General features: G+C 36.1%; 4 protein-coding genes across 8 annotated transcripts in view; 1 reads left to right on the top strand and 3 right to left on the bottom strand.

The window, feature by feature from the left end:
• Positions 1 to 48: 48 nt before the first annotated feature.
• LOC115422416 (polypeptide N-acetylgalactosaminyltransferase 6-like) lies at positions 49 to 14,584 on the bottom strand. 2 transcript variants are annotated; one of them, XM_030138751.1, is made up of 11 exons: positions 14,490 to 14,584; positions 11,968 to 12,403; positions 7,182 to 7,354; positions 5,861 to 6,010; positions 4,536 to 4,764; positions 3,315 to 3,432; positions 1,725 to 1,922; positions 1,501 to 1,632; positions 1,239 to 1,346; positions 1,010 to 1,165; positions 49 to 868 (listed from the first exon to the last, which is right to left on the bottom strand). In XM_030138751.1, the coding sequence occupies exons 2-11, from the start codon at positions 12,378 to 12,380 to the stop codon at positions 746 to 748; spliced, it is 1,800 nt and encodes a 599-aa protein (XP_029994611.1). In that variant the 5' UTR covers positions 12,381 to 12,403; positions 14,490 to 14,584; the 3' UTR covers positions 49 to 745. The 2 variants fall into 2 exon arrangements, with proteins under 2 accessions (XP_029994611.1, XP_029994610.1); XM_030138750.1 differs by lacking the exon at positions 14,490 to 14,584 and having other exon boundaries at positions 11,968 to 12,789.
• A 1,083-nt stretch (positions 14,585 to 15,667) lies between these two features.
• Positions 15,668 to 18,597, bottom strand: LOC115422417 (uncharacterized). Of its 2 annotated transcripts, none has more exons than XR_003935842.1 (4): positions 18,479 to 18,597; positions 17,271 to 18,228; positions 16,865 to 16,966; positions 15,668 to 15,715 (listed from the first exon to the last, which is right to left on the bottom strand). XR_003935842.1 is itself a non-coding variant. In XM_030138752.1 (4 exons), exons 1-3 carry the CDS (start codon positions 18,088 to 18,090, stop codon positions 16,916 to 16,918), a joined length of 795 nt encoding a protein of 264 aa, XP_029994612.1. In that variant the 5' UTR covers positions 18,091 to 18,263; the 3' UTR covers positions 15,668 to 15,715; positions 16,865 to 16,915. The 2 variants fall into 2 exon arrangements, 1 of the variants encoding a protein (XP_029994612.1); XM_030138752.1 differs by lacking the exon at positions 18,479 to 18,597 and having other exon boundaries at positions 17,271 to 17,468; positions 17,545 to 18,263.
• A 1,288-nt stretch (positions 18,598 to 19,885) lies between these two features.
• spmip11 (sperm microtubule inner protein 11) lies at positions 19,886 to 24,822 on the top strand. Its single transcript, XM_030138757.1, has 4 exons — positions 19,886 to 20,014; positions 20,862 to 21,035; positions 21,832 to 21,955; positions 22,031 to 24,822. The coding sequence occupies exons 1-4, from the start codon at positions 19,924 to 19,926 to the stop codon at positions 22,077 to 22,079; spliced, it is 438 nt and encodes a 145-aa protein (XP_029994617.1). The 5' UTR covers positions 19,886 to 19,923; the 3' UTR covers positions 22,080 to 24,822.
• Positions 22,457 to 25,404, bottom strand: part of adcy6a (adenylate cyclase 6a) — a 54,659-nt gene continuing 51,711 nt past the window's right edge. For 2 of the 3 annotated variants that reach the window (XM_030138754.1, XM_030138756.1), the window contains exon 24: positions 25,192 to 25,326. In XM_030138754.1, the coding sequence (XP_029994614.1) occupies positions 25,198 to 25,326 (129 nt within the window). In that variant the 3' untranslated portion in view covers positions 25,192 to 25,197. Of the gene's footprint in view, positions 25,327 to 25,404 lie in introns of all 3 variants that reach the window. The other variant, XM_030138755.1, reaches the window with a different exon arrangement.

Here is a 25,404-nt window from a genome sequence, read left to right on the forward strand (position 1 = left end):
GGTGAGAATGCAGAAAAGAGATAAGGAAACAATGAAGGAAACCCAAAGGAACTGTAACGTTTTTAATAACTTTTATATAGCATATTTATTGAATTAGTTTATTTATAGTTAAAATATTCTCCTTTAGAAATAATTTCTTCTGAAATATATTGGTCTTCGTAATCTGGTCAATAAAGCTTTTTTTCATTTGGAAACTCGCTATACTTTACCACAATGTTTAAGAAGAAAAGAAAGAGGAAGGAAACGTGCCAAACAGTCACGTAATACTGACATGGAGGTCATTCTCTGCAAATAACACATTTTAAAGTTCAGCTGAAACTAACATGTAGCTTCAGGAGTCTGAGAAAGTGATTTCCCAAATGTATTTAATATAATAATCCCTTTGTTGTTTCACTAGATTGCTCGTGGTGATCTGCACAAAAGGGATAGTTACTAAAAGAGGGATTTGTATAGTGTAACAATAATGTATTTGGAAAACACCAATTTGACACATTCTCTTGAAGCCGCATGTTAGCTTCAGTTGAACTTTGAAATGCATTTTCCCCTGTAACAAGGACTGTGGATTGTGTTCCCTATCTCTTACATCAGTCACACTAAAAGATTTGATCATATCACAACCACAATAGGCAAGGAAAAGGTTATAGAAACAATGGGTCTTTTATGATCAGTATGTGTTACAGCATTGAGATATACTTTACATTCACATAAGTGGAACCATCCTTAAAGAAAAGTTATATGCACACATCTATGAGGAGTCTATGAAGTCCCATGTCTGACTGTGATGGGTGGATTTGCAGTTAGTCACAGAGACGTACCCACGGGATACTGTCAAACATTTGCCTGATGAGGAACTCTTCAGATGGTGTGTCTATAAGAAACAAACAAAAAAGGTTAACAAAACAAGTTTTTTCGGTAATACATCAGAATGAGGAAAGGGAAACACTGTTTCTTTGTGCAACCAGGGCAGTGTTGTAATAGCTGTTGCTGTGCCAGTTATTGTGGACTGTACCTTTGTGAATTTCCACACTTGTTCAGGTGGTGCTGTAGTTCCTTTTCCTTTTAGCTGACAGATTTTTACAGACACCCTGCCTCCAGGGTTTGCATGTAAACACATTTCATTGACAGCACTGAGACGCAGCTCTTTCTGAGACGTGTACTCAAAATACTACAACAAGAATACACCATTAAAAAAAACTCATCTCATTGCATTTCTAAGGTGATGAAACAGACATTTGTACCTGTGCTTTATCACTTCTGATGCAGGACAACATTCTGACTTCTTGCCATTTCTTCCTTGTGTACTTCAGGGTCGCATGCAAGTAACACTGTAAATCACTGCATTCCAACTGCAAAATGAAAATACTTTCTAATGACTGGATAAGTACAATACGTATCTATCATAAGTATGCATGTATGTATCGAATGCATCATTTGCATTAATATTTACATCAGGGAGGTCTTAAAGACAATACTTTAGATTGTGTAGAACCAAAAAAGTACCCGTCCATGCTTGACAGGGCTGATGTCAGGGTTATAGGCTTCTGGGTAAATGTTGTTGAGATACCAAGAGAAGTCCATGCACTTTAACCTCTTCCTGAGTTTATGGCGTTCAGTAACATCTCCAAATGAGTTCTGAGAAGAAACAAAAATCACAGGAAGTAAAACATCGTGCATCTCATAAGGTATGCCTTAAGAATTAAGATGCATCATTTTTATGAACTAACTTCTTTAAAAATGGAAGCAGCCATTTTTTTTCCACGGTAAAAAACCCATTTGTAGTCATCCATCCACACTTCAGCCAGGCGGACGAGGTTGTGGGTGATCATAATGCTGCCGTTAGGGAAAGTGTGTGGGCTGTGGCGGAAAACATGTCCTACAACTGAACAGGGGATAATCTCCAACTGACCACCACACTGCCAGACCTGAGAATGGTGAATAAACAGATAAAAAAGACAATATAACAATACTTTAAAAACTAACTCTAGCTCCAACCTTGGAAATAGGCAGCAAACAATCAAGTAAATTATCTAAAACTAATTTGTTAAAATTACATTGTGCAGTATTTCTTTCTACAGTTATCTGGCTTCCATTACATTTACTGTTATACATACATGTGAAAGCATCGTATTATACAACTATTAAAAGTGATTGAAACAAAGTATGATAGACACAATAAACCAAAAACCGCAGCAATATTGACATAATGGTCATAAATGGTCATAAAAGTCAATGGGATCAAGTTGAGCTCCAATATAAGTCTCTATAACGCACTGCATGTATTTGGATGAAAGTGCTGTTGTTCTACATTGCATTTGTGTATATAAGTTGTTTATTACCAAAAATGTTTCTTATAACTGTGTAACAGCACAACAGGAAAGAGAAAAACTAAGAATCAGGCTCTCAGGTTGTGTGACCCTATGCTCTCATTGGCTGGCGTTCTGTGATGCTGTGCTCGCATTAGCTGATGTTCTGTGATTCTGCGCTCTGATTGGCTGACGTTCTGTGACGCTGCGCTCTCATTGGCTGACATTCTGTGATGCTACATTCTCATTGGCTAACGTTCTGTGACACTGTGCTCTCCCTGGCTGGCGTTCTGTAACGCTGCACACTGATTTGTTGACGTTCCGTGACGCTGCGCTCTCGTTGGCTGATGTTCTGTGACGCTGCGCTGTCATTGGCTGATGTTCTGTGACGCTGCACTCTCATTGGCTGGCGTTCCGTGACGCTGTATTTTCATTGGCTGGCGTTCTGTCACGGTGGGCTCTCATTGGCTGGCGTTCTGTAACACTGCGCTCTCACTGAGTGACGTTCTGTGACGCTCCACTCTAATTGGCTGGTGTTCTGTGACGCTGCGCTCTCATTGGCTGGTGTTCTGTGACGCTCCGCTCTGATTGGCTGGCATCCTGTGATGCTACGCTCTGATTAGCTGGTGCTCTGTGATGCTACGCTCTCATTGTCTGCTCAAAACAAATAAATGAATGAATGAAAAAAAAGCCTGTTTTGTTTAAAATCATTGCTTCCTGGTGCTTTTTAAGGCTAAAAACTCAAAAAAGACTTTTCTAGGTAATTTGCAAATGCCCATGTTTTTGTGACTTTAATAAAAGAAGCCTCAAATCGTTGCAACTTTCGCCGCAATTTTTTGGAAAAGCTGCCGCAAAATCAGGCATTTTAGGCCGCAACAATCAAAAAAAAAAATCCCGTGAAATCCTGGAAGGATTGCTATGTGTAAGAGGTGATGTATGAGATCGGGCCTGGATATAATCTCTAGATGTTACTGTATATACACAAAGTTCACACCAATAAATGTCTCTTACCCTAAAAGACATTTCCAAATTTTCACCTCCCCAGAACTCCATCTGCTCATCATATGCCCCAAGATGCTCAAAGTAGGATTTGGATATAGAGAATAAACCACCGGCAAAGGTAGGGGTTCTGCAGGATTACATACAAACAGCATACTTTACTTAAACACCTCTGTGAACTTTATCAACAGAAATTTAGGTTAAGGCTTCATGGTAAGGACAAAATCCAAATCTGATTTTGGCGTAGATGGTCTTAATAAAACCTTCTACATCAGTCACTCATACAAGATATTTATTTCATCCTTAAAGATAACATTAATGTGTTTTCTTCATACTTGGTGCATAGTGGTAACGACTGCGATGACTGATGTTAAGTTGGGTTTTTTCCTCAAAAAAAAACAACTCTGTGTAAGTAATGGTGTGATGAATGAGATTACTTTATTTATCTGATAAGGCACAGGTGTCAAACATGTGGCCTGGGTGCCAAATCCAGCCCGCCAAAGGGTCCAATCTGACCCGTAGGATGAATTTGTGAAATGCAAAAATTACACTGAAGATATTAACAATCAATGGTGTAAAAATCATTTTACATACACATATAAACCAATTAGATCTCTATTGGGCCAGACCACAAAATACTGTCATAATAACCTATAAATAATGACAACTGCAGATTTGATCTTTGTTTTAGTGTAAAAAAAGTAAAATTATATGAAAATGTTTACATTAACAAACTATCCTTTTAGAAAAAATGTGAATAACCTGAAGAAATATGAACAACGTGAAATGTCTTGAGAAAAGTAAATGTAATTTTATTAATATTATGTGTATTTGTAATTGCAACATAAGTTGTAATGCACATGTGTAAATTATAAACTGATAAACTGAGGCAGAATATTGTTAAAATTGCACTTGTTTTTCTTAAGACATTTCGAGTTGTTCCTGTTATTCAGATTTTTAAGGAAACGATATAGATATAAACACTATCATAGTGTAATTTTACTTTTTTCACTTGTATTTTTTACTAGTCTGGCCCACTTGAGATCATATGTGGCCCATGAACTAAAATGAGTTTGACACCCCTGTGATAAGGGTACCGTAATTCCATTGTCAAAATAAAATAAAAAATACAATTTAAAGACGTAATTACTATCACGTCAAGTCTTTGTGTGTGTGTGTGTGTGTGTGTGTGTGTGTGTGTGTGTGTGTGTGTGTGTGTGTGTGTGTGTCTACCTGATGGGATATGTCTCATTTCTCCTCTGCTTATACTCTGCTTCCGGGAGGTGTTCCCATCCAAACTTGAGCCTCCAGTCAAAATTTCCTCTGAAAGAATAGTGTCGGCGAGGTTTTTCAAACTCAAGATTATCCTTGTTGATTGTATTGATTCGTGGGCTCACCACAGCGGTGGGCTGCTCTGCTATACGGGCTAAAAGAGGTTCCAACCAGCCAGGGAAGCATTCACCTGATGAAGGACATAGAAGGTAAAGAAGTCATAATTTATTCAGTTTTTAAGTTCCTCCATTTTTTTTCTTTGAGATGTGAATGATATAAATGCCTAAACACATTTAACAGTGATTTTGCATTTTATTTTATAGTTGTAGGTAGAACACAGGTGTCAAACATGCGGCCCTCCAAAGGGTCCAGTCCGGCCCTTGGGATGAATTTGTGAAATGCAAAAATTACACTAAGATATTAACAATCCTTTTAGTTCGAGTTCCACATTCAGACTAATTCAATCTCAAGTGGGTAGGAGCAGTAAAATACTATCATAATAACATATAAATAATGACAATTCCAAATTTTTCTCTTTGTAAATGTAAATATTTTCATGTATTTACATTAAAACAAAATATAATTTTGCAAAAAATGTGAATAACCTGAACAAATACGAACAACCTGAAATGTCTTAAGAGAAGTAAGTATAATATTAACAATATTCTGTGTGTTACTAAATGTTTTTTGTATTTCTAGATCCACTGTGATCTCTGAGTTCTAATGTACATGTGTGAATGATAAACTGAGGTTGAATATTGTCAAAATTACGCTTATTTTTTCAGTTTGTTCATGTTATTCACATCTTTTGAAAGGATAGTTTGTAGATGTAAACCTTTTCATAATGTAAATTTATTTTTTTCACTCTAAAACAGAGAAAAGTTTGGAGTTGACATTATTTATATATAATTATGTTATTATTTTACTGGTTCAGCCCACTTAAGATCAAATTTAGCTGAATGTGGCCCCTGAACTAAAATGAGTTTGACACCCCTGAGGTAGAGAAAAGACAGGATTAGGGAAAGGGGCCAGACTGAATTGCACCATGGTGAGTTTCCCTTTATTGAACAATTTATTGCACAATTAATCATTAACAAGTTTTCATCAGTAAAACGTGTGTCTGTGTTTCAGATAGTCTTATCAATGTTTTTACTTGTTACTCTCTGCAGATGATACATAGCATTCTTGGTCACTGGAAGACATACAGTTACAGTACATACTAGGACACAGAGAAACTCCACAGAATCCTGGTGGAAAATTACAACAAACAATTAAAAAGTACATACAGTGAGAATCCAGGAAAGTGAGGACCTCTCCTCGAGCGACCTGCGCCCCTAACAGTCTGGCTCTGATCAGTCCTTTCCACTCCTTCTGTCGTAACACACGCACTATTTTCAGCCGCTTCACGTAATTATCCAGTTGAACCTTCAAATGATCTGAATAGTTAATGGCAGACAAAAAATAACAGTAACAAATTTATGTTATAAGCATAATCAGTCGTGCATATTGAGGATAATATCAATGTATAATACCAAGATTTCTGCCTACTTCCATAATTCTACTTGACAAATAGTTTAAGTCTGAGGTAATGATAAGTTTCTTGTGTTTGCTGTTTATATATATTCATGCATATTCCTTGCCCTCATAGTCTCTTATTTTCTTAGTATGTATTTGTAGCTATATTTCTGTGACTGGCTATTGTATATATGTAATCAATATTGTGTATATATATATATATATATATATATATATATATATATATATATATATATATATATATATATATATATATATATATACATATATATATATATATATATATATATGGCGTTTTGTATATTTATGTGATCTTGTGCTGTCGTTGGATTATAATGTTGTATTATAATTGTATAATATGTGTTATACTATATGTAAAAGACAACTTTCCCTATTGGGACAATAAAGCATATCTTTATTAAAAGTTTATTAAAAGTATGTTCATGTAAAAATTCTATTTAAAAACGGTAATTTCCAGGTTCAACAGAGGTTCCGTGGTGAATGTGGAAACACCATCATTTTCTGCAACATTGATTCATCAGTAAAGCAATGTAGTTTGACAAAGACAGTGGTTGTAGAGACTTGCTTTATGTTCAGTCAATGATATATTGTGTATAAAAAGTCACCTTTCCTTCAGTTTTCTATGTTTTAATATAATAACCTTTGTTGTTTCTCTGAGCTTCCATGGACATCTACATGATCAGTGAATTAAATATAGGAAAATACCAGATTTTCACTGAAAAAATGCAAGATGCAGAGAATAATATTACTATAAATGGTGATAAATCACTTATAAAAAGTTAAATGCAGAGAAAAATTCATTTGGAAACCACCACAACAACAGTTCTAGGTATTTAATTGCTAACTTTCCAGCAAAGCACATTTAATCCAATATTATTCTGATAAAAATATAAACATTAGGGCAAATTTATGACATAATTGTGTAAATCTGTGTCCCCGAGGAGAGTTCAGTCAGACATTTTGGGTCTCAAGCTGAACAAATTTGGGAACCACTGATCTGAACATATAGACTCTGACATGAAGCCCTGTTAAGAAGCTGTGTACACACACCATCTGTGCTGGCATCATCTACCAGTAAGATCTCAGTGAGCAAGGCAGCTGGAGCGGTGTGTAACACACTGTAGACGGTCCTCAGCAGCATGGACCAAGCCTCATTATGAAACACAATGATCACACTGGTCGTGGGAAGACCAGGGCAACGCTCAAACTTCTGTTCCAAGCATCTGTGAGAGCAAGGTCAAGGTAACGTTATTTATAACCGTAGGTAGATTTTTTTTTGCAGTAACAGGAGAGGGCATCTGTATTATATAATATTAACCCATAAAGACCCAAACATCCAAAAGCATCTACTGATCTAAACCAGGGGTGTCAAACTCATTTTAGTTCAGGGGCCACATTCAGCCTAATATAATCTAAAGTGGGCCGGACCAGTAAAATAATACAAATAATAGGATAAGAACTTATAAATAACGTCAACTCTTAAGTTCTTTTCTCTGTTTTTGAGTGAAAAAAGTCAAATTCCGTAATGAAAATGTTTACATCTACAAACCGTACTTGAACGTAACATGAACAAATATGAACCTGAAAATTCTTAAGTAAAATAAGTGCAATGTTAACAATATTACGCCTTAGTTTATTATTTATACATGCGAATCACAAGCTAGAGATCACAGTGGATCTACAAATACACTAAACAGTTAATAACAGGGAGAATATTATTAAAATTCCACATACTTCTCTTAAGACATTTCAGATATTCACATTTTTTGTAAAAAGGCCAGTCTGTAAATGTAAATAGTCTTGTGTAATGTAACTTTTTTTTTTTTCACTAGAACAAAGAGAAAAATTTGCAGTTTTCAGAATTTATAGGTAATATGATAGTATTTTACTGGTCTGATCCACTTTAGATTGAACTCACCTAAAATTATTTTAACATCCCTGATTGTTAATATCTTCAGTGTAATTTTTGCATTTCACAAATTCATCCCAGGGGCCGGATTGGATCCTCTGGCAGGCCGGATTTGGCCCCCAGGCCACATGTTTGACACCTGTGATCTAAACTGTTGATCCACTAATCCTATCAATACATGTAAATAAGTGGTGTAAAATACAATTTGTCATCTTTTCATGGTCATCAGATTTGATCCATTTGGACGTTCAGAGGCTCCGTAGTTACCATGGAAACACCTTCATCTTCTACAACATTGATTCACCAGCAAAACCCATGGAGTTTGATAAATGACAGTGGATGGACACACTTGGTTTATGTTCAGTTAATGCTATATTTTACTGAAAAAGTCACTTTTTCTTCAGTTTTTTCTGTTTTGATACAATAACCTTTGACTGTACTCTGAGCTTTTATGAACATCTGTCATGCGGCGTCATTTGTGTTAATTTAGTTGAGGGTTAGTTAGTTAGTTAGGGTTTTTTTTTTTTTTTTTTTTGTTACATCTCTTCCTGTTTTATTTTGGTGAAGGTGTTCGTTTTCCTGTTTTGTCCTTGTCTTCCCTAATTCCCTCATTGCCTGCACCTGGTGTCCTCCTGTTGATTACCCACACCTGATTGTGATCCCTGCTCTCCCTATATATTCTCCTCTCTCCCTTCGTCTGTTGTCACTCCTTGCGTTTACATGACAACTTTTATTCCTGGTTTAATCTGAATAAGTGTTAGATCCTATTTCAGATGCCCATGTAAACACCTTATTCCAGTTGAAAAAGAATAGTTCGGATTAAATTTAAATCCGAATAAAGTCACTGGTTTAATCCCCTTTTAATTCCGATTTAAATTATTCCTCGGACATGTAAACCCTTTATTCCGTTTGGACTTTATTCCTGCCATTCTGCACATGTTCGTTGTCTTGTCCTGTCGTGATGACGCACACATTCTGCGCTGGCGGAAGACTATGCAATGCAGTCTAGTCAACCCAGACCGTTCCAGTGGGCTATTCTGATGGGATCTACCAGCCTCTAAAACCCTGAAGGAATAGTTCACCACCTGTTTTTTTATTAATTCATTTGTCATGCACTAATGAGTTTGATAAGTGGGCAAAACAGTTTGCACTGCAGTGCACCGATTGCCTTGTTCTCGCAGCCCTTCCGTTAGCTTAGCTTAGCCTAGCTTAGCATAATCGCTTCATTCCTATGGTCAGACGTAGCCAGGCTTTTATAGGTGATCTGTAGTATTTTATGAGTGATTTTGTGAAATTCAGTTCTCCCTAATCATTACTTTAGTCCGCTGGGGTCAATATGATCACAAATTGAGGCTCAAATCATGGCGATGTGACTTACTGCACTAATAAAATCTTGGGAAATAAAAACTAATGCAAAGCTAAAATGGTGAAGCAAAGCTAATTTAGCGCATGCATCCCTTCCAACAAAAAGATTTTCCAGCTTCCGTCAACACAACAGTCCCAAGACTGTATGACTGCAGTAAGTCGCAGATCGAAAGAAATAATAAGGGAGAATCAGATTTCAGAAAATCACTTACAAAAGACAACAAATGACCTTTAAAAAACTGGCTACGTGTGACCATGGAAATGCAGTGACTATGCTAAGCTAAGCTAACAGAAGGGCTGCGAGAATAAGGTGACGTGAGCACTGCAGCACAAACCCTTTTGCTCACTTATCTACCTCATTAATACCTCACGTAAACCTGTATTCGGGTTTAACATTTCCATGTAAACAGAAGAGAAAATAGTTCCGAATTAATTTCTTCTGGAAAAATAAATCGGATTTAAAAAAACATACCCAGTACCCAGTGTGTTGTTCATGTTTTGCCGGAGAAGGCCGACTTGACTCCTTGAATCTTGTGCCGCTAGACCAGGGGTCTCAAACATGTGGCCCGGGGGCCAAATGTGGCCCCCCAGAGGTTCCAGTCTGGCCCGTGGGATGAATTTGCAAAGTGCAAAAATTCACGTCAAACTAATTTTAGTTCAGGTTCCACATACAGACCAATATGATCTACAGTCAAATAATAATAGCATAATAACCTACAAAAAAATAACTCCCTATCTCAGTTTGATGTGAAAAAAATTGTATTTCATTGTGTCTGTAAAGAATGACAACTTGAAATTTTTGTCTTGTTTTTAGTGCAAAAAAAAGCATTAAATTATGAAAATATTCACATTTCCAAACTATCCTGTAACAATAAAATGTGAATAATCTGAACAAATATGAACAACCTGAAATGTTTAAAGAAAATGCAGCACAATTTTAATAATTTTCTGCCTATTACTGAGTGTTTAGTGTTTTTGTAGTTGTAGTTGAGGCATAATATTGTTTAAATTGCACTTACTTTTGTATGAAATTTCAGTTTTCCAGGTTATTCACATCTTTTTTTATTTGGATAGTTTATAAAAGTAAGTATTTTCATAATGTAATGTTTTTTTTTTTTTTTGCACTAAAACAATGACAAAAATTTGGAGTTGTCATTATTTATAGGTTATTAGGCTGTTATTTTATTGGTCCGGTCCACTGCAGATCAAACTGGGCTGAATGTGGCCCCTGAAAGAAAATGAGTTTGAGAGCCCTGCGCTAGACTGTTTCTTGTTTTTCTATTTTTGTTAAGTTAGTTATTGAGTGCTTTTTGCTCCCTTCTTCAGTTCCTTTGTTTTTGTAATTTTGGATTCCCTTGTGAAAACTGAAGAACGTGATAAATTCGTTGAACTCCATCTCGCGCCTGATAGTCTTACGCCAGTGTGTCGTGCCGTAACAACATCTTCATAATCAGTCAATTAAACATAGGAAAATAGATGATTTTCAGTGGGGGAAAAAACCTAAATTCAGAGGATAATATATAATAAATGGTGATAAATCACTTAAGAAAGGTTAAATAGAGAAAAAAAATTCATTTGGGAACTGCCACAAAAGTCACACTGGGTCCTTATGGGTTAATGCAAAACAAAACACAGACACAGAGGACAAAAAGAAATACACATGGGCAAGTACTTTCAGAGGCTCACTGATATGGAGTCAGATAAAAATAAAATATCAAATAAATTAAAATACTTGGACAAAGAGAAAGTCAAACCATAGTCCCTAGCAGACTTCAGTAAAAAGTTAACAGGTTAAGAAGTGCACAATGACTTATTAAAAAAAAACTGCAGCATTAACCTGGTAAGAAAACATCAAACTGTAATAAATAAAAAACTAATGGTAAACTTCAGTAAAAAGTTAAAAAGTGCACAAAGAGCAAGCCTGAAATTTAACGGGTATGTGACAAAATGTACTTTTAACCCTTTCATGCATGAATTATGAGAACCTTAGTCAAGATTTTTTTTTACCTGATTGTTTTTATTCCTCTTTAGGCATGAAAAAAAACAATGCGATTGAAATTTTTTTAATGAACATATTTTTCGTGGAGTTAGAAAAACCATGAAACAAAGAAACATGTATATCAGAAAGTGATGTGCTGTGTGACAGTTATAAAATAAAACATTTTCAATGCAGCTAATCTTATGTGGCTAGTTGTTACTTCATGGAGATAATATGCACAAAAAAAAAAAAGTTTAAGAAAACTGTTTTCCTTATAGTCTAATTGCAATTAGCAACTGATTTACACTAAAACATGTTACTGCAGATCAGGTTTATCAAAAACAGCAAAATTACAGTAATGGTATGAATGTCAGTGTATGGGATGGTGCATAAGCGTCCACTGTGTTGGCTGAAATGGAACTAAAACAACAAAACCTGTGAATATACAAGAGAACAGCTGGAGAATAACTGTCCACTGTAGTGACTACTATGCATGAAAGGGTTAATCTGAAATAGCAGGCTTTATCAAGAACACACCATTCCCATGTCATGTCTATTGATGTACTGACAAATGAACAACTCACTCTGGTAGGCGTGTGTCTTGGCCCAGATTACGATGCAGGGAAATGCGGTCACTGGCGAACTGGTTGAATTGGGTTTTTTTAAACCCGTACATAAACTCTTGGTGTTCAACTGGCGTCATTTTTCGATACACAAAAGGTTTGCCATTTGCTCCTGGTGCCATGGGGTCTTGTAAAGGCCTCTGAAGGTGGGGTTTAAGCTCCTCTTTGCTGTAGAAACCTGAACGACAACTTGGAGGCAAAGGAATTGGCAGCACAGCAACAGACTGGTTGTTTCCTTGTGTCATGACATGCTTTATAGCAGGTTGGGACCAGTGTGGGAATAATATTTTCATTTGGTAAAAGATGCTGAAAAGAATTACCACAGAGCAGAAAACAACAGCCTTTCGTGAAGTGATAAGGCCAAAACGTTTCATGGTAAACACTGCCCAAAAAGGAGCTAAAATGATATGAAAGACATCACATAAAATAAAGAAAATGATTAGAAAAACACAGAAACAGATTTATCAAATACATTTCTATCTCAAACCCCAAACACTGATTTCTTATTTTGCCACAGATTGCATAACCATGAAGCTAAATAGAAAACATTATTTAAAAGAGAACTTTTTCCAGATGAAAAGCAATACCACCTTGAGGTTATGATTATGTTTTAAACTTACAAATTGTGTCATATCTCTTTGTAGGACAGTGCTTGTAAGTATATGTGTAGAACTCTCTCTTATTCTGTGTGAAACTGGCCAAAAACATGATCACTTATTTAATGTTGAAAATCTCATTTGTGTGTGGTAAAACTTTGTGAACCTATACCTTGAGAAACAAATGTGGACCCCCCCCCCCCCCCTCCCCTTAGCTACAGTCACAGATAAAATTATTAGACCATTAAAAGTCATCAAAAACAAGGGTCATGCAAACAAGTACTAACTCCTGTGTGTATCATGGGACTAAAATAGACAGAAAAGAAAACACAGAATGCCTAAAAGCACTGTTTTTGTCAGTACACTGCCATAGCTATTGATGTAATAACTTAAGTAATTTTGGTTATGATCAAGAAAACCATCTAAAATGGATAGATATCAGCTCTGAAATTAAACTGTAATGAGCTGTTTTTGATGTTATCATTATATTTGTCCAAACAAATGTGCTTTTAGTTGTACCAGGCATTAAAATGAACAAGAAATTGAAGAAAACAAGGGTGGTCTAATAATTTTTTCCGCAACTGTATGTGTTAAAGTTTGTTGTTTTGTTGCCGGACACTCTCTGGTCATTTCTCATTTGGATATCTTCATTTTGTCTTGTAGAATCCTTGATAACTTGTCTGAAGGAATTAAAGGTTCATATCATGATGCTACCCCAATTATGTTTCATTACAGCAGAAGGTTTGTATGGTTGACTGCATTACTTTTAATTTTCATTTGAATATTGGTGTCCCCTGTCCACATTCCAGTACTCTCCAACAATCCACTTCCACCACTCCATCATTCAACAAACTGGCAGCATTAGATAACAAACAGGAAGAAAACTCCAAGCCACTCTCTTTAAGCATTAATATGCCTTTATTTTATTTTTTATTGACTTTTTTTTTTGTTTGACTTCTTGATGAAGTCTTAAAGCCAAAATGCTAAGGGCTACACATGACCACACCGTGAAAATAAAGGCATTTTAATGCTTAAAGAGAGTGCCTTGGAGCTTTCTTCCTGGTTGTTATCTACTTTATGAATCCCTTTTCCAAAAAGCACCTCAAACAAACTTTTTTTTTTAGTTCTAGAAGCATTCCTTTCCATGACTTTTTAAACTGGCAACATTGTTGTTTTTGGAGAGCAATGACTTTACTTTTTCAAGGTCATGTGCTAACAAGGGCTTTCAGTTTGCTATAATGGTTGATCGTGACTTCAAACCTTTACAAACCATCTTACCTGAGTGAACTCTGGTGTGTGTGTGTGTGTGTGTGTGTGTGTGTGTGTGTGTTATTGTGTGTGCATCACACAATAGGGTCATTACGGTGTTGAATTTTCTCCATTTTCACACTCTGCCTGACATTTGAATGGTGGAATACAAATTCTTATGTTTTTCTGTAGCCTTTTCAGTCTAATGAGCTTTAACAAAAAGTCTGATAAATCTGAGATCAAATTTGATTCACACTCACCATCATATTCAGTATTTCCTCACATTGACTATTTTGCCACACAATTTTCCACAGTAAAAAAATAATAATGATTTTCTCTTCTTTATTTTGTTGAGCTTAGTAGATTCAGTTTCAGGACTGTGAAAATCAGATCATGTTTTAGGCCATGCATATTTACATAGAAAAAGAGAGTATTCTCAAGGATTCATACAGATTTCAGCCTCCATGGTGAGCACATACAGTGGTGCTGTCACTATAAATACACAAGTTGGCAAAAATATATGTATGAAACAATGTTTGTGTACTATGTGTGTGAGAGAAAGAGGTATCTAACACATAAAGAGAAACAATACAGTAGATCCACTTTTGAAAAATAAATAATATTAAAGTATTTACTTACTTTATCGTAACTGCTGGATGTGAACTAGTACCTCCACCCTTGCTGTCAGTCTGTCATAAATATTCTAGTTTCATATCTGCCAAAGAATATTGCAGTTGTGGTTGAGCTGAAAAACCTGAAATGTTAGTTACAGTAAACTGAGACAGAGATACCTGGTAAATAAAGGGCACGCCTGATTGGTAAACTGAAAGCAAAGTTAAGGTCACGTCAAAAGCAACAATAATGAAAAATTTTCTTATCTTTTCTTTTCTTATCTTTTCTTTTCTTGTGTCTTTAAGTCAGTGGTTCCCAACCTTTTTTGGCTCGTGACCCCATTTTAACATCACAAATTTGTGGCGACCCCAGACATTGAAAACTGAGACATTTTTTTTGCTAAAATTAATTTGTTTTTGATCATGTACCAGTTTGCTATAGTATGTTGCAAATAAACATTATAATTTTAGACAACATTTAGTCTATATAATGTATATTATTATGGATGGAGGCAGAAAAACCACGTGTAGATTACTGCACATAATGAGGATTTTATTTTCCTTGGTCAGAATATGTACAGTCAGTCCGGTTTGGATTTACAAGGCTGACAATTAATACTGAACAAACAATAACTCAAACTATGAATTATGAAAGAGCTGCAGCATCTGTCCACACACAGTTTTGTTTTTCTCCTTTGATGCAGCAGAAAATACAGAGGCTGGTAGGGGACATTGAGAAAAAAAATGTATTAAAAAAAAAAAAATGGGTCAAGTTTTGCGAGATAATGCAATACTTTTGTGAGATCTCACAATACTTTTGCAAGATCTTGCAATATACTTGATAAAATCTTGCGATAGTTATGAAGACAGTATATCCGGGTCACCAGCGGAAGCATTGAACTAACAGCTTATAGAGCATCATGGAGTAGTTTATAGAATTTTACTTCGAGCTTGGACTCGAATGCAAAGAGATTCAGTCAGTGCTTGAATCAAGACATCGTTATCATATAAGCCTGAGGCACCTTAAAAGAATCCTACAAGAAAGGAAATTAGTCCGACGCAAGAACTACTCCAACTTGGGAGATCTGGTTAACTTTGTGAGCAGCTACGGCATTCGGGACAGCTTCATGGATACAGGTGGATGTACGCTAAGTGCAGATTGAATGGTCTCCGTGTCAGAAAGGAGGACTTGTATTGAAAGAAGTAATTTGCAGAGCCTGGTTCATCAGATGGAAATATTTCACTGGTGACTGGCTGGAAAAATAAAAAGAATAGAAGTCAGTTTGAATAGGGACAAATTTCAACATGATAGCTTTGTTATTGCTTATTCTATGGACATTACATAGTTGCCATCAATATGCCTACTTAATCTTTGTGTTGACACTTAACATTGTAAACACTTGCTGTAACAATGTTTCTATGCTTTCTATCCATCTAAATGACATCTGATGATTGTTACTGTATTGATCATTCCTTTTTGTGTTTAACTATTTTTAACAGCTAAAGATAATATAGGGATATAGCTTTTCACTGGCTACTAAACTGCAAGATTTTGCTGTAAAAATGTGTTACACATTAAATCAATAGGACCAAGATACTATACAGTATAAATACATATTTATTTATATGTAAAAATCTACAAATGTTTTAATTTATGGTCTTAATTTTTGTGTTTTGTGTAACAAAGAAAGTCAAAGGAAATCTGGCAAAAATAAATTAAGAGACCACTGAAAACCCTCAAACACATTTAACTGTTGAAAAAATTACAAGTTAACAAAAAGCTGTGTGGGTTTGCAGAGATCTAATACTAAATAAAAAGAAAGTGAATATAATTCAACAAGAAAGTGATGAAGAGTGCATACCTCCACCAGAAGGGCAACGCTTTCATGAGGCAATTTTGAAATGACATGCTTTGACCCTGGTGACCTTTCTCCTATGCATTCCAAAATGTAATCACTTCTTTCTTGGGTCAATGTCTACCTACATGTAAAGTTTCATCCAAGCCTGCCCTCTACTTGTCGAGATCTTTTGCTAACAGACAAACATGGGTGACAACATATTGTACATATCCTCCAGGTAATAATGTGTCAGACTGGGGTAGAGCTGAAATAATGCTTTAAAGCAATGTTTAAAAGCAAAAGTTATGACACCAAATAGTGATTTCTTAATCATAACATAATCACATCATACTTTGCACATACTGAAAAAAACATTTCCTGTATCAGAATACTCATTATTAGATTTGTTAATTTGACCAGTTTTTTTTTTTTTTTTTTTTGCAAATAAATTCCAAATTGCAATTTATTTCAGAAAATGAATGTCTGTATATATCTACTAAGCTACCTATTAGTTAATATAATCTAAAAACAGATCCATGTTGCAAATTATGTTTTGGTCTTTTACCTGTACATTTGTTTCCATTATTTCATGGAGAGCTTCATTCGACAGTAGAGGCTACCCATGAGATGAGGTGTTTGGAACAGCAACATCAGTGTGCACCAACACCTGTAAAATTAAAAACTGTGTTACTGTAATGAATTTGAGAATGGAGAAACTATTAAAACAAACGACATCGTCAAACCAAAAGTAAACTATAATAGTAAGCATAGCACATAATCATGATAGCATTAGATTACTTTTATATCTCATAAATCAATGCTTAAAGAGATTTAAGTTATAATGAAATACTCCAAATCTACAAAAAGTCACGTTACCCAGTCGTGTGGGATGTCATAATACTAACTACATCAGCTACATGTACTAATTATATAAAACTTTTCCTTGCTAGACATACATTTGACTAGATTACCTCAGTTTCACCTGTATTGTTTGAATTCCAGTTTATTATTATAACTTCATCATCTTCTAATGTTCCATATTCTCCATCCCATAACAGTGTATCCTCTTCATCACCAACAGCTCTATTTACAGAGGGCACTTCAGATGAATCGGGCAGAGGGCTCAATCTTCTGGATCTTTTTGATGCTGGTTGTTGAATTGGTAGATTCTGCAAAAAACAATAAAACCTTTGTGATTTCAGAGTGTATGTGTGTTTATTTCCGTGTCTACATTTAGACACAAACCTCATCAGTAGTGGCATGATCACATTTTGGCTCTTCTTCCAGTGTTTCTCTAACATCTGGGCTGCTCTTTGCTGCATCACTTTCAGATCCACCGTCACTGGAAAACTCTGCACTTTTAGTGCAGATGTAAAAGTGCAGCATTTTTAACTTAGTTTGTTCGTAAAGGTAACCAACAGTGTCAACCAGAGGCAGGGTGGGTTTTTTTAAGTCACAAATGGAAAAAGTAAAATCTGCAGCATCCCCTTTAGTTGATAGTCCATTAGGGAAAAAGAGATCCTTTCCCCTGGCTAAAATCTGTTCAACTGTAGAGTCTTCTTCTGCTGTGACATGTCTGGTGCCACCACCATGTCTAGTCCTGACTTGTTGGTAGCTACCGTTACAGAAATTGAGCCATCCACTTTCAATCTTTCTGCTGGTTTTCTCCCCATTTTGATTTCTGGGTCTTGCCATTGAACTGCTTTGCACAAAATTCTCTTTTCTTCTTTCCCCCAGCCTTCGACCTGATGTTGATGTTATCCTTCTATTGTCTAATTTTTCTCTCACCATTTGCAAGAGAGACTCTTTTTCAGCTGCAGTTGTTTGTGTTTGGTGGCAAAAAGCCAAAACAGCCACTCTGTCTCCAAAGGAGCTCAGGTATTTTGCCAACTGTTCGTCTTTAAGTAAAGTCAAAACGGACTCGTCAATCTGCAAAATCACAAAGCAAAAATAATTCAATTAGTTTTCTCAATTTATAAGTAGCAATATTTAAATAAGGTATGTCATGTCCCGCAAATCAAAACAGTTGTATTTTAACAAATGTAATATAGATGTTTAAACTGAAGACAGAAAGTAAGCACTCCCACGTATGTGTCTCCCTCTCCTCTCCTCCCCCTCCCCACCCCGTCGCGACGCACATGCAGCACATGCAGGTGGTGTCAATTTAGCTTTAGCTTACCTTGTTTATGATTCATGGCATTTATGCTCTCCTCCGATACTCCTCTCCCTCTCAGGAAAGTTTTGAGGTCTTCCTCCATTCAACACACAATTCTAAAATGTGACAAAGTGTTAAAAACAGTGTAAATGCGTCAAAAACGGACATCTTTCTCTGAGATTGAACATTTAACGCACCATATCAGCTACGTTAACATTACTTGTAGTTACAAAGAGTTTTGCTTTGCATTTTGTACATGCACAAAAAGAATAACAACAAGAACAACTTAGCAAACTGTCTTTTTTCATAAATATATGTCATTGGAAAATTGCAGCTCCCACTGGCAACACATCCACATACGTTGCGGTTTGTGCCTGCTGAATGACACGGAAGTACTTAGATATTGCGAGATCTTGAAAAAGTATTGCGTTATCTTGCAAAAGAATAGCGAGATCTCACAAAAGTATTGCATTATCTCACACAAGTATTGCGAGATCTCGCAAAAGTATCCCGAGATGTCGCAAAACTTGACCTGATTTTTTTTTTTTTTTTTATATACTTTTTTTTTTCCCTCAATGTCCCCTCTGTAGAAAATGACCCATGAAAATGACCTAACAGCAAAAAAAATTTGTGGGAAAAAAATACCTGGAAAAAAATTTACTGGGAAAAAAATACCAGGAAAAAAAAATACCAGGGAAAAAAATACCTGGGAAAAATACCAGGAAAAACATTTACCAGGTAAAAAAAAAAAATTACTAGGAAAAGAAATTACCAGGGAAAAAAGTTACCAGGAAAAGAAATTACCAGGGGAAAAAAATTACCGGGAAAAAAATTTACCAGGTAAAAAAAAAATAGCAGGAAAAAAATTTACCAGGGAAAAAAATTAGCAGGAAAAGAAATTACCAGGTAAAAAAAATACCAGGAAAAAAATTTACCAGGGAAAAAAAATACCAGGAAAAAAAATTACCAGGGAAAAAAATTACCAGGAAAAGAAATTACCAGGTAAAAAAAATACCAGGAAAAAAATTTACCAGGTAAAAAAAAAAAATACCAGGGAAAAAAATTACCAGGAAAAGAAATTACCAGGTAAAAAAAATATCAGATGCTGCAGAGTTGCAGCATTTGAAACCGACCACAATGAACATTTGACAGATAAACAGAACCACTGCTTCAGTTTCAGCTTCACAGTTTGTCATGTCTTTTATGTACTCACCACATATTTTTTTTATTAGTAAGGTTTTATATTTATTTTTATCAGTTACTAGAAATTTCAGGCGACCGTATTTGATTTCCAGGCGACCCCACGTGGGGTCCCGACTCCAAGGTTGAAAAACACTGCTGTAAGTGTTCCCATCTCACGGCGCAGTGGGCGGAGCTTGTTGCCACGGTGACGTCTAAACTCCACGTTGTGGTTTATTTACAGCCTTGTACTGCGTTTGTTTAGCAGGAACCGAGGCATCCTACCACAGATGGCCTTCTTCGGTTTAACACATCTGGGTTATCAAAACCCAATCGGTGACAAAATGGTGGTAAATCCCAGAGGATCGTCTTCTGCTGAAGGTAAAACGTGGTTGAGCTTTAGGTTGTTAGCTTTTTATAAGTTAACTGTAGGTTAGCCCGCTCATATGCTAACCTTACCAAGTGAATAGATACTCAGGCAAGCAGGTGGAATGTATGAATCTTAAATTTAGTGTAGTGGTTTGCTTAAGTTTTAGGGTTATATGTTAAATACCTTCCTATAGTGACCATATGTATTGCTACACCATGACTAGTTAATAATATTTGCTGGTCTTTGATGAAACTTACCCACTTAAGCATCTGGTTTCTGTAAAAACTAAACTCATGGTAAAAATGAAAGAAACTGTTTGGTAATTACCAACAGAAAACTGATAACACTGGTCTACAATTTTTATTTTTTTATTTTTATTTTATTTTTATTTTAAATTTTTTTTAGAAATGATTTGCTTCAGACATTAAATGTGCTAAATGTTACGCATTTTAATAAGATTAATTGGAAAAAAAAATGACAAAAGTGCCGGTTTGCAAATGTTTTCAAGGTATATGATTAAGTGTTATTACACATATATATTGGTTTATGTACATTTATATAATAGTTTTATAAATCTTCCACTAAATAGAACCTGTAAAGTGAATGTATTCTAACGTGCAAACAGTGTTTTGAAGTAGATCTTGTAGCTCTGAGACAAATATTCCTTTTGAGTCAAACCCATTCTCTCGTTAATTCTTGAGTTTCACATTTTGACCCAAGGCTGTATCTTGGAAAGTTCAGCCTACCAGCATTTTTGACTTGATTTTTCTTTATCAGTGACTCTCATGTGGTAAAATTTCATGACTTTTATTCTGGAAGCATTTTCCTTGTAGACCAGTGTAATTTAAATGATTTCAGGTACTAGTATCCAATCCAGAGGCCTGTCTTCAGCGTTTCAGGAACACCAGGGACACCTCAGAGGCACAGACATTTGCAGTGTTTACCAGCAGCCTCTTCCCTACAGCACTGAAATACACCAAGGAAGCCATGAGCGATACAAGGAGATGATTAAACGGGTTCAAACACCCAGATGTAAGTAGACTTTATAGGCCTATTAGACTCTAAACATTGTATTGACTATGTGACTAAAGATGGAAGCAGGGGACCCAGTGTCCACTTTGTTTGCACAGCTTCTTATCCCTTATACCCAAGCCTCACATGTTTAGCAGGTGTCCCACATGTTGATTTTGTAAGAACATGTTAGTTTAACCTGATACTTGTCAGGTGTTCATCAAATTTTAATCATAGTGGAAACAGAAAATGCAGATTTCTTTGTTTCTCATATCATGTGAACACTGGGCTTTGGTTTATGATAAAGAAGGAAGGTGTTAATGTATATTTTAACTTTAAATTTGACTGAAAAAGCAATTAAGCTATTGCTTTTTTATTTGCCATGCACTAAATCAACTTATTGAGATCAAACTTTGCAGTATTTCGTATAATCATGTACATGACCTGCTGATCCCATCTCTGTCAAGTTTTTAAATGTAAAGAATTTTCTTTACTTTAACACACAGCTGAATGGGATTATGTTATTGAAAGACCACATGAGCTGTTTTGGGAAAGTTATATTCCAAAAAACATTTAGGATGTTTGTCAAGTTGTTCACATGCTGAATGCCTAATCTGTATGCAAGTTAGTTTCTGTCTGCATTCATTTTATACTTTGACAAATATAGATAAATAGACAGACATATATCAACATCTCAGTTTTGGTTACATGTTCTACATTGTCCCACACGAACATCCTCCTCATCGCATTTTGGCTTGTTGGGATCTGGTCACTCCAGATAAAAGTTTTTGGCAAATCAAACTGTTTCCCTCTTCAGCCCCTGACCAGCTGTATGTAACGCCTCTGACTGACAACCAAAAGTACGGCTGGCTGACATCCAAGAGCCCTGAACCATGGAGCCAGGTTCAGCGGTTTCCGCATAAGAACAGCGAAATGACCAAGTAGGTTACATTCTCAAATCTGAAACATTTTCCTGTCATACATTACATATCACTTAGAATAATCTTCTTTTACAGGTTTGTTGAAGAAATGGTGAAGACAGACCAGGACTTCAGCCTGTTTTGATCAATGCTCTGTCTTTTTTTCTTCTTCAGTTATGACGCATCCACACATGCACCAACAGAAGCGTCATTTCTGAGCTTCAGAGATTAAACTGACCTCAGATCACCTTTTGGAGACCCTTCATTTGTTGGTTTGGTCTGTGCTTTTCTTGCCAAAGCCAATTTGGTGCATGCAGGCAACGTGACACCTCTACTGAGTTTTCACCTGCAGTTTCTAATTTCCACAGTGTCCTAAAAAGATAGTAAAGTTTGTTTATGGAGAAAGACTGTACTGCCCTCTAGAGGAAATAAAAAAGGCTTTTTAGAGGATTGTGGACTTTCTGATAGTGTTGTACTAAAATTCATTAAAGAACATTAGTAATGATATAAACACACACTGCAGCCATTGATTTTTTTTTTATTTTTTCTTCAAGGGGAAATGTTATTTTTCTCTTTGTCATAGTCCTCAACTCTTCTTGTCCTTCAACTTTGCAAAACACTCCCCCTTCAACTCCTTCAACTCAGGGAAAATACAAATAAAACAAAACAAATACAGAAGGATTCATCAGGCCTGAGCAAAACACTGTTTCAGTAGTATGGGGACAAACCCTCTTCCTGTCTCCTGTTCCCCGAAAACATCCCAAGAGTTAACAATCAACACAAGTCTATGGACAGCCAATAGAAATAGAATACATACAATGCACATTTTATAAACTCTTGTCCATTCTATAAATTCTTTGCTTATATGAATCACTCTTCATTGGTCACAGTTCATGTGTTAGTTGGTGATCTCCGTTACATTACTGTCCTCTGATGCTCCCACTATGCCCAAGGCCAAATATCATTGCACAGAAGGGACCAATAGCACAAGGCTGCGTGAGCTGGCTTTGGTACAAACATGATCAACTGTTGGTTGCCATTGAGTTGAGTGTGGTGGAAGAGCGAAGTCAGGGCTGATTCTCCCAATTACAAAGAGCAAAGTCGGAGAAACAAAGATAATTGTGATGATGAGAATGTTATTGAAATTTCCTCTTGACAAGCCCTTATCCCTTTCTCTTCATCTAAGCATCAGCAGTCCAGACAGTGCAAGCAGGCACAGTTCCTGTTTAGTGTCATATTATGATTTGTTATATAATAACTTAAGGCAATCAAACTCAGCAGTTAGTGCTCCCATTTTTTGCTGAAAGACTGAGTGGGGAAAAAGTAATAATTATCATGTATGTAGGCCTACTAATTCTGCCCTGTTCTCCTCATGTCATACACCATAGATGGGGTTGTGTACTGTTCTTTGTACCAATGAGAAGCTTAATGTGTGGAAGGAAGAAACCACCTTAAAGCCTGACTGAGATTTACAATACTGCAGTAGTGGCATAAATAAAAAAGCACAGTGAATCATCTGTATTTGTGTGTATTTACTGCTATGCTTATGTGAGCATACACCGCTTGGGTTCTGCTGCAAAGGCAGCTTATGGTTATTATTTACTATACATGATCACACCTATTGCCAGCTGAAATACTGTATTTTTGTACATCAGGAGTTAACAGCAGAATTCATTGGCTGCAGTTGATCAGTTGGTACCAGTGAGCTTGAGCTTTACGACTGGCATTTTACAGGAAAGCGTGCTGGTCTTTGATCCTTTTCACTGGAATGGAATCATCATAATAAGCATAATAATTAATCAGAATCATAATAATAATAATTAATAATAATAATAATAATAACAACATTAAGAATATACAAATGATGGGTACGGAAGTGATACAAAATACTCTACGTTAAAACAAACAAAAATGAAAACAAGATACCACAGTCAGACATGCTTCAAAGCGGTTATGTTTGGCAAGAAAGCAGTTTTGTTGTATCATAAAAACCTCACAGTGAAAATAGTTATGCCCCTTCAGAATTACAAAGCACAGTATTCAGTCAAAATCAATATATATTTCTTTCCTTCATCTATTTCTTCTTCATAGAAGAATTAGTCTGTGTGGTACCACCGCACTGAAACCCGAGGTTTTCCCCCTGATGGTTCTGGAACAATTTGTTGATCTATGTTCCTTCATCTTCCATTTGCACTAAAAATACTTTTCTGAAAGGGGAAGGAGCAGTCGACATACTGTTACGGCTGAAACCAGCTGCATAAGGGCTGCTCAAGCTCTAAGGAACCAATCTGACATGAAATGAGGATGAAGAGGATCCTAATCTTAACTGGAGCCGGTACTCCTCAGAATCTGGACATAAAAATATCTTTTAAGGTATCACCTTTTACTTACATCCTTAGTCATCTTTGCCTAGAGGCTGAGGGCAATCTGTTAATTTAGGTAATGTGATCAGCTCTGTGTTGCCTGACTAACAGACAAAAGTAATTAATAAATTGTACATATTTTATGAAAACAATGAAGCGGCCTTTACTGGCAGCTTTTGGGCAAAAACAAACAAAGGGCACAGGCCTGCTGCCTAAAAAAACAGGTTGTGATCATTGCTGACTTGAACGAGAACATATCAAGCATGTCTTGCCTTGCTTTTAGTAAATACTTTAGTCTTTGGTCAATATATTCCTCCTCAGTTTATACATATATTCATACACACACAAATATGCATGTACATACACACTTAGAAACGTGTAATAAACTGGATATTTGTGCATGTATGTATTCACACTTTTTCATAAAGGACCTTTTGCACAAAACATCAAGATCAAAATAAATAATTAATCTGGAAATAAAATATGAGTACCTGTTCATAATTCATGTGAAATAAAAATTACCAGAAAAAAAAAAGACAAAGTGAAACAAAAAGTAGCCTTATGTACAGCATAAATCTTCTTTTGACACAGGCTAAAAGGCGTTGTTTTAAATAAACAGACGTTGCATCTTTCAAGAAGCCTGAGAGAGAGGCTAGACATGAGAAAAACACTTGTCCTTCAACATGTACGTGGGCCAAAATGGCTGTCGAACGAGAACATTTTCCTCTCATCAAGAACACTTTCCGTTTTGAAGTCTTATAAGTTTTTTGTCCTCTTTGCTTGGGATTCAAGTGATGGCGGCTTCAGTTTTTAGCCATTTGCTCAGACTGTGAGTCCTCGCTCAGTGGTGCTGGGTCCTTGCAGTGGGGATCTTCCCAGTAACTGCTGTAGCCACGGCTGCTAACTGTTGGGCGGTCCGTCGTTGAGGAAGTAGGTCGTCATCTCCCCTTTACCTTTGACTTTTACCACCCCGCGGCACTCTAACACGTACCCTTTAATTGCAAGCACCTGGTAGAGGTCTGTAGTCACCTGTGAGCAGAAAATCAAACACACAATTCATCATACAATGCAGAAAACAGAGTAAATTTACCCATACAGTCTGTAATT

Source organism: Sphaeramia orbicularis, chromosome 7 (genome assembly GCF_902148855.1).
Source record: "Sphaeramia orbicularis chromosome 7, fSphaOr1.1, whole genome shotgun sequence".
NCBI lineage: Eukaryota > Metazoa > Chordata > Actinopteri > Kurtiformes > Apogonidae > Sphaeramia > Sphaeramia orbicularis.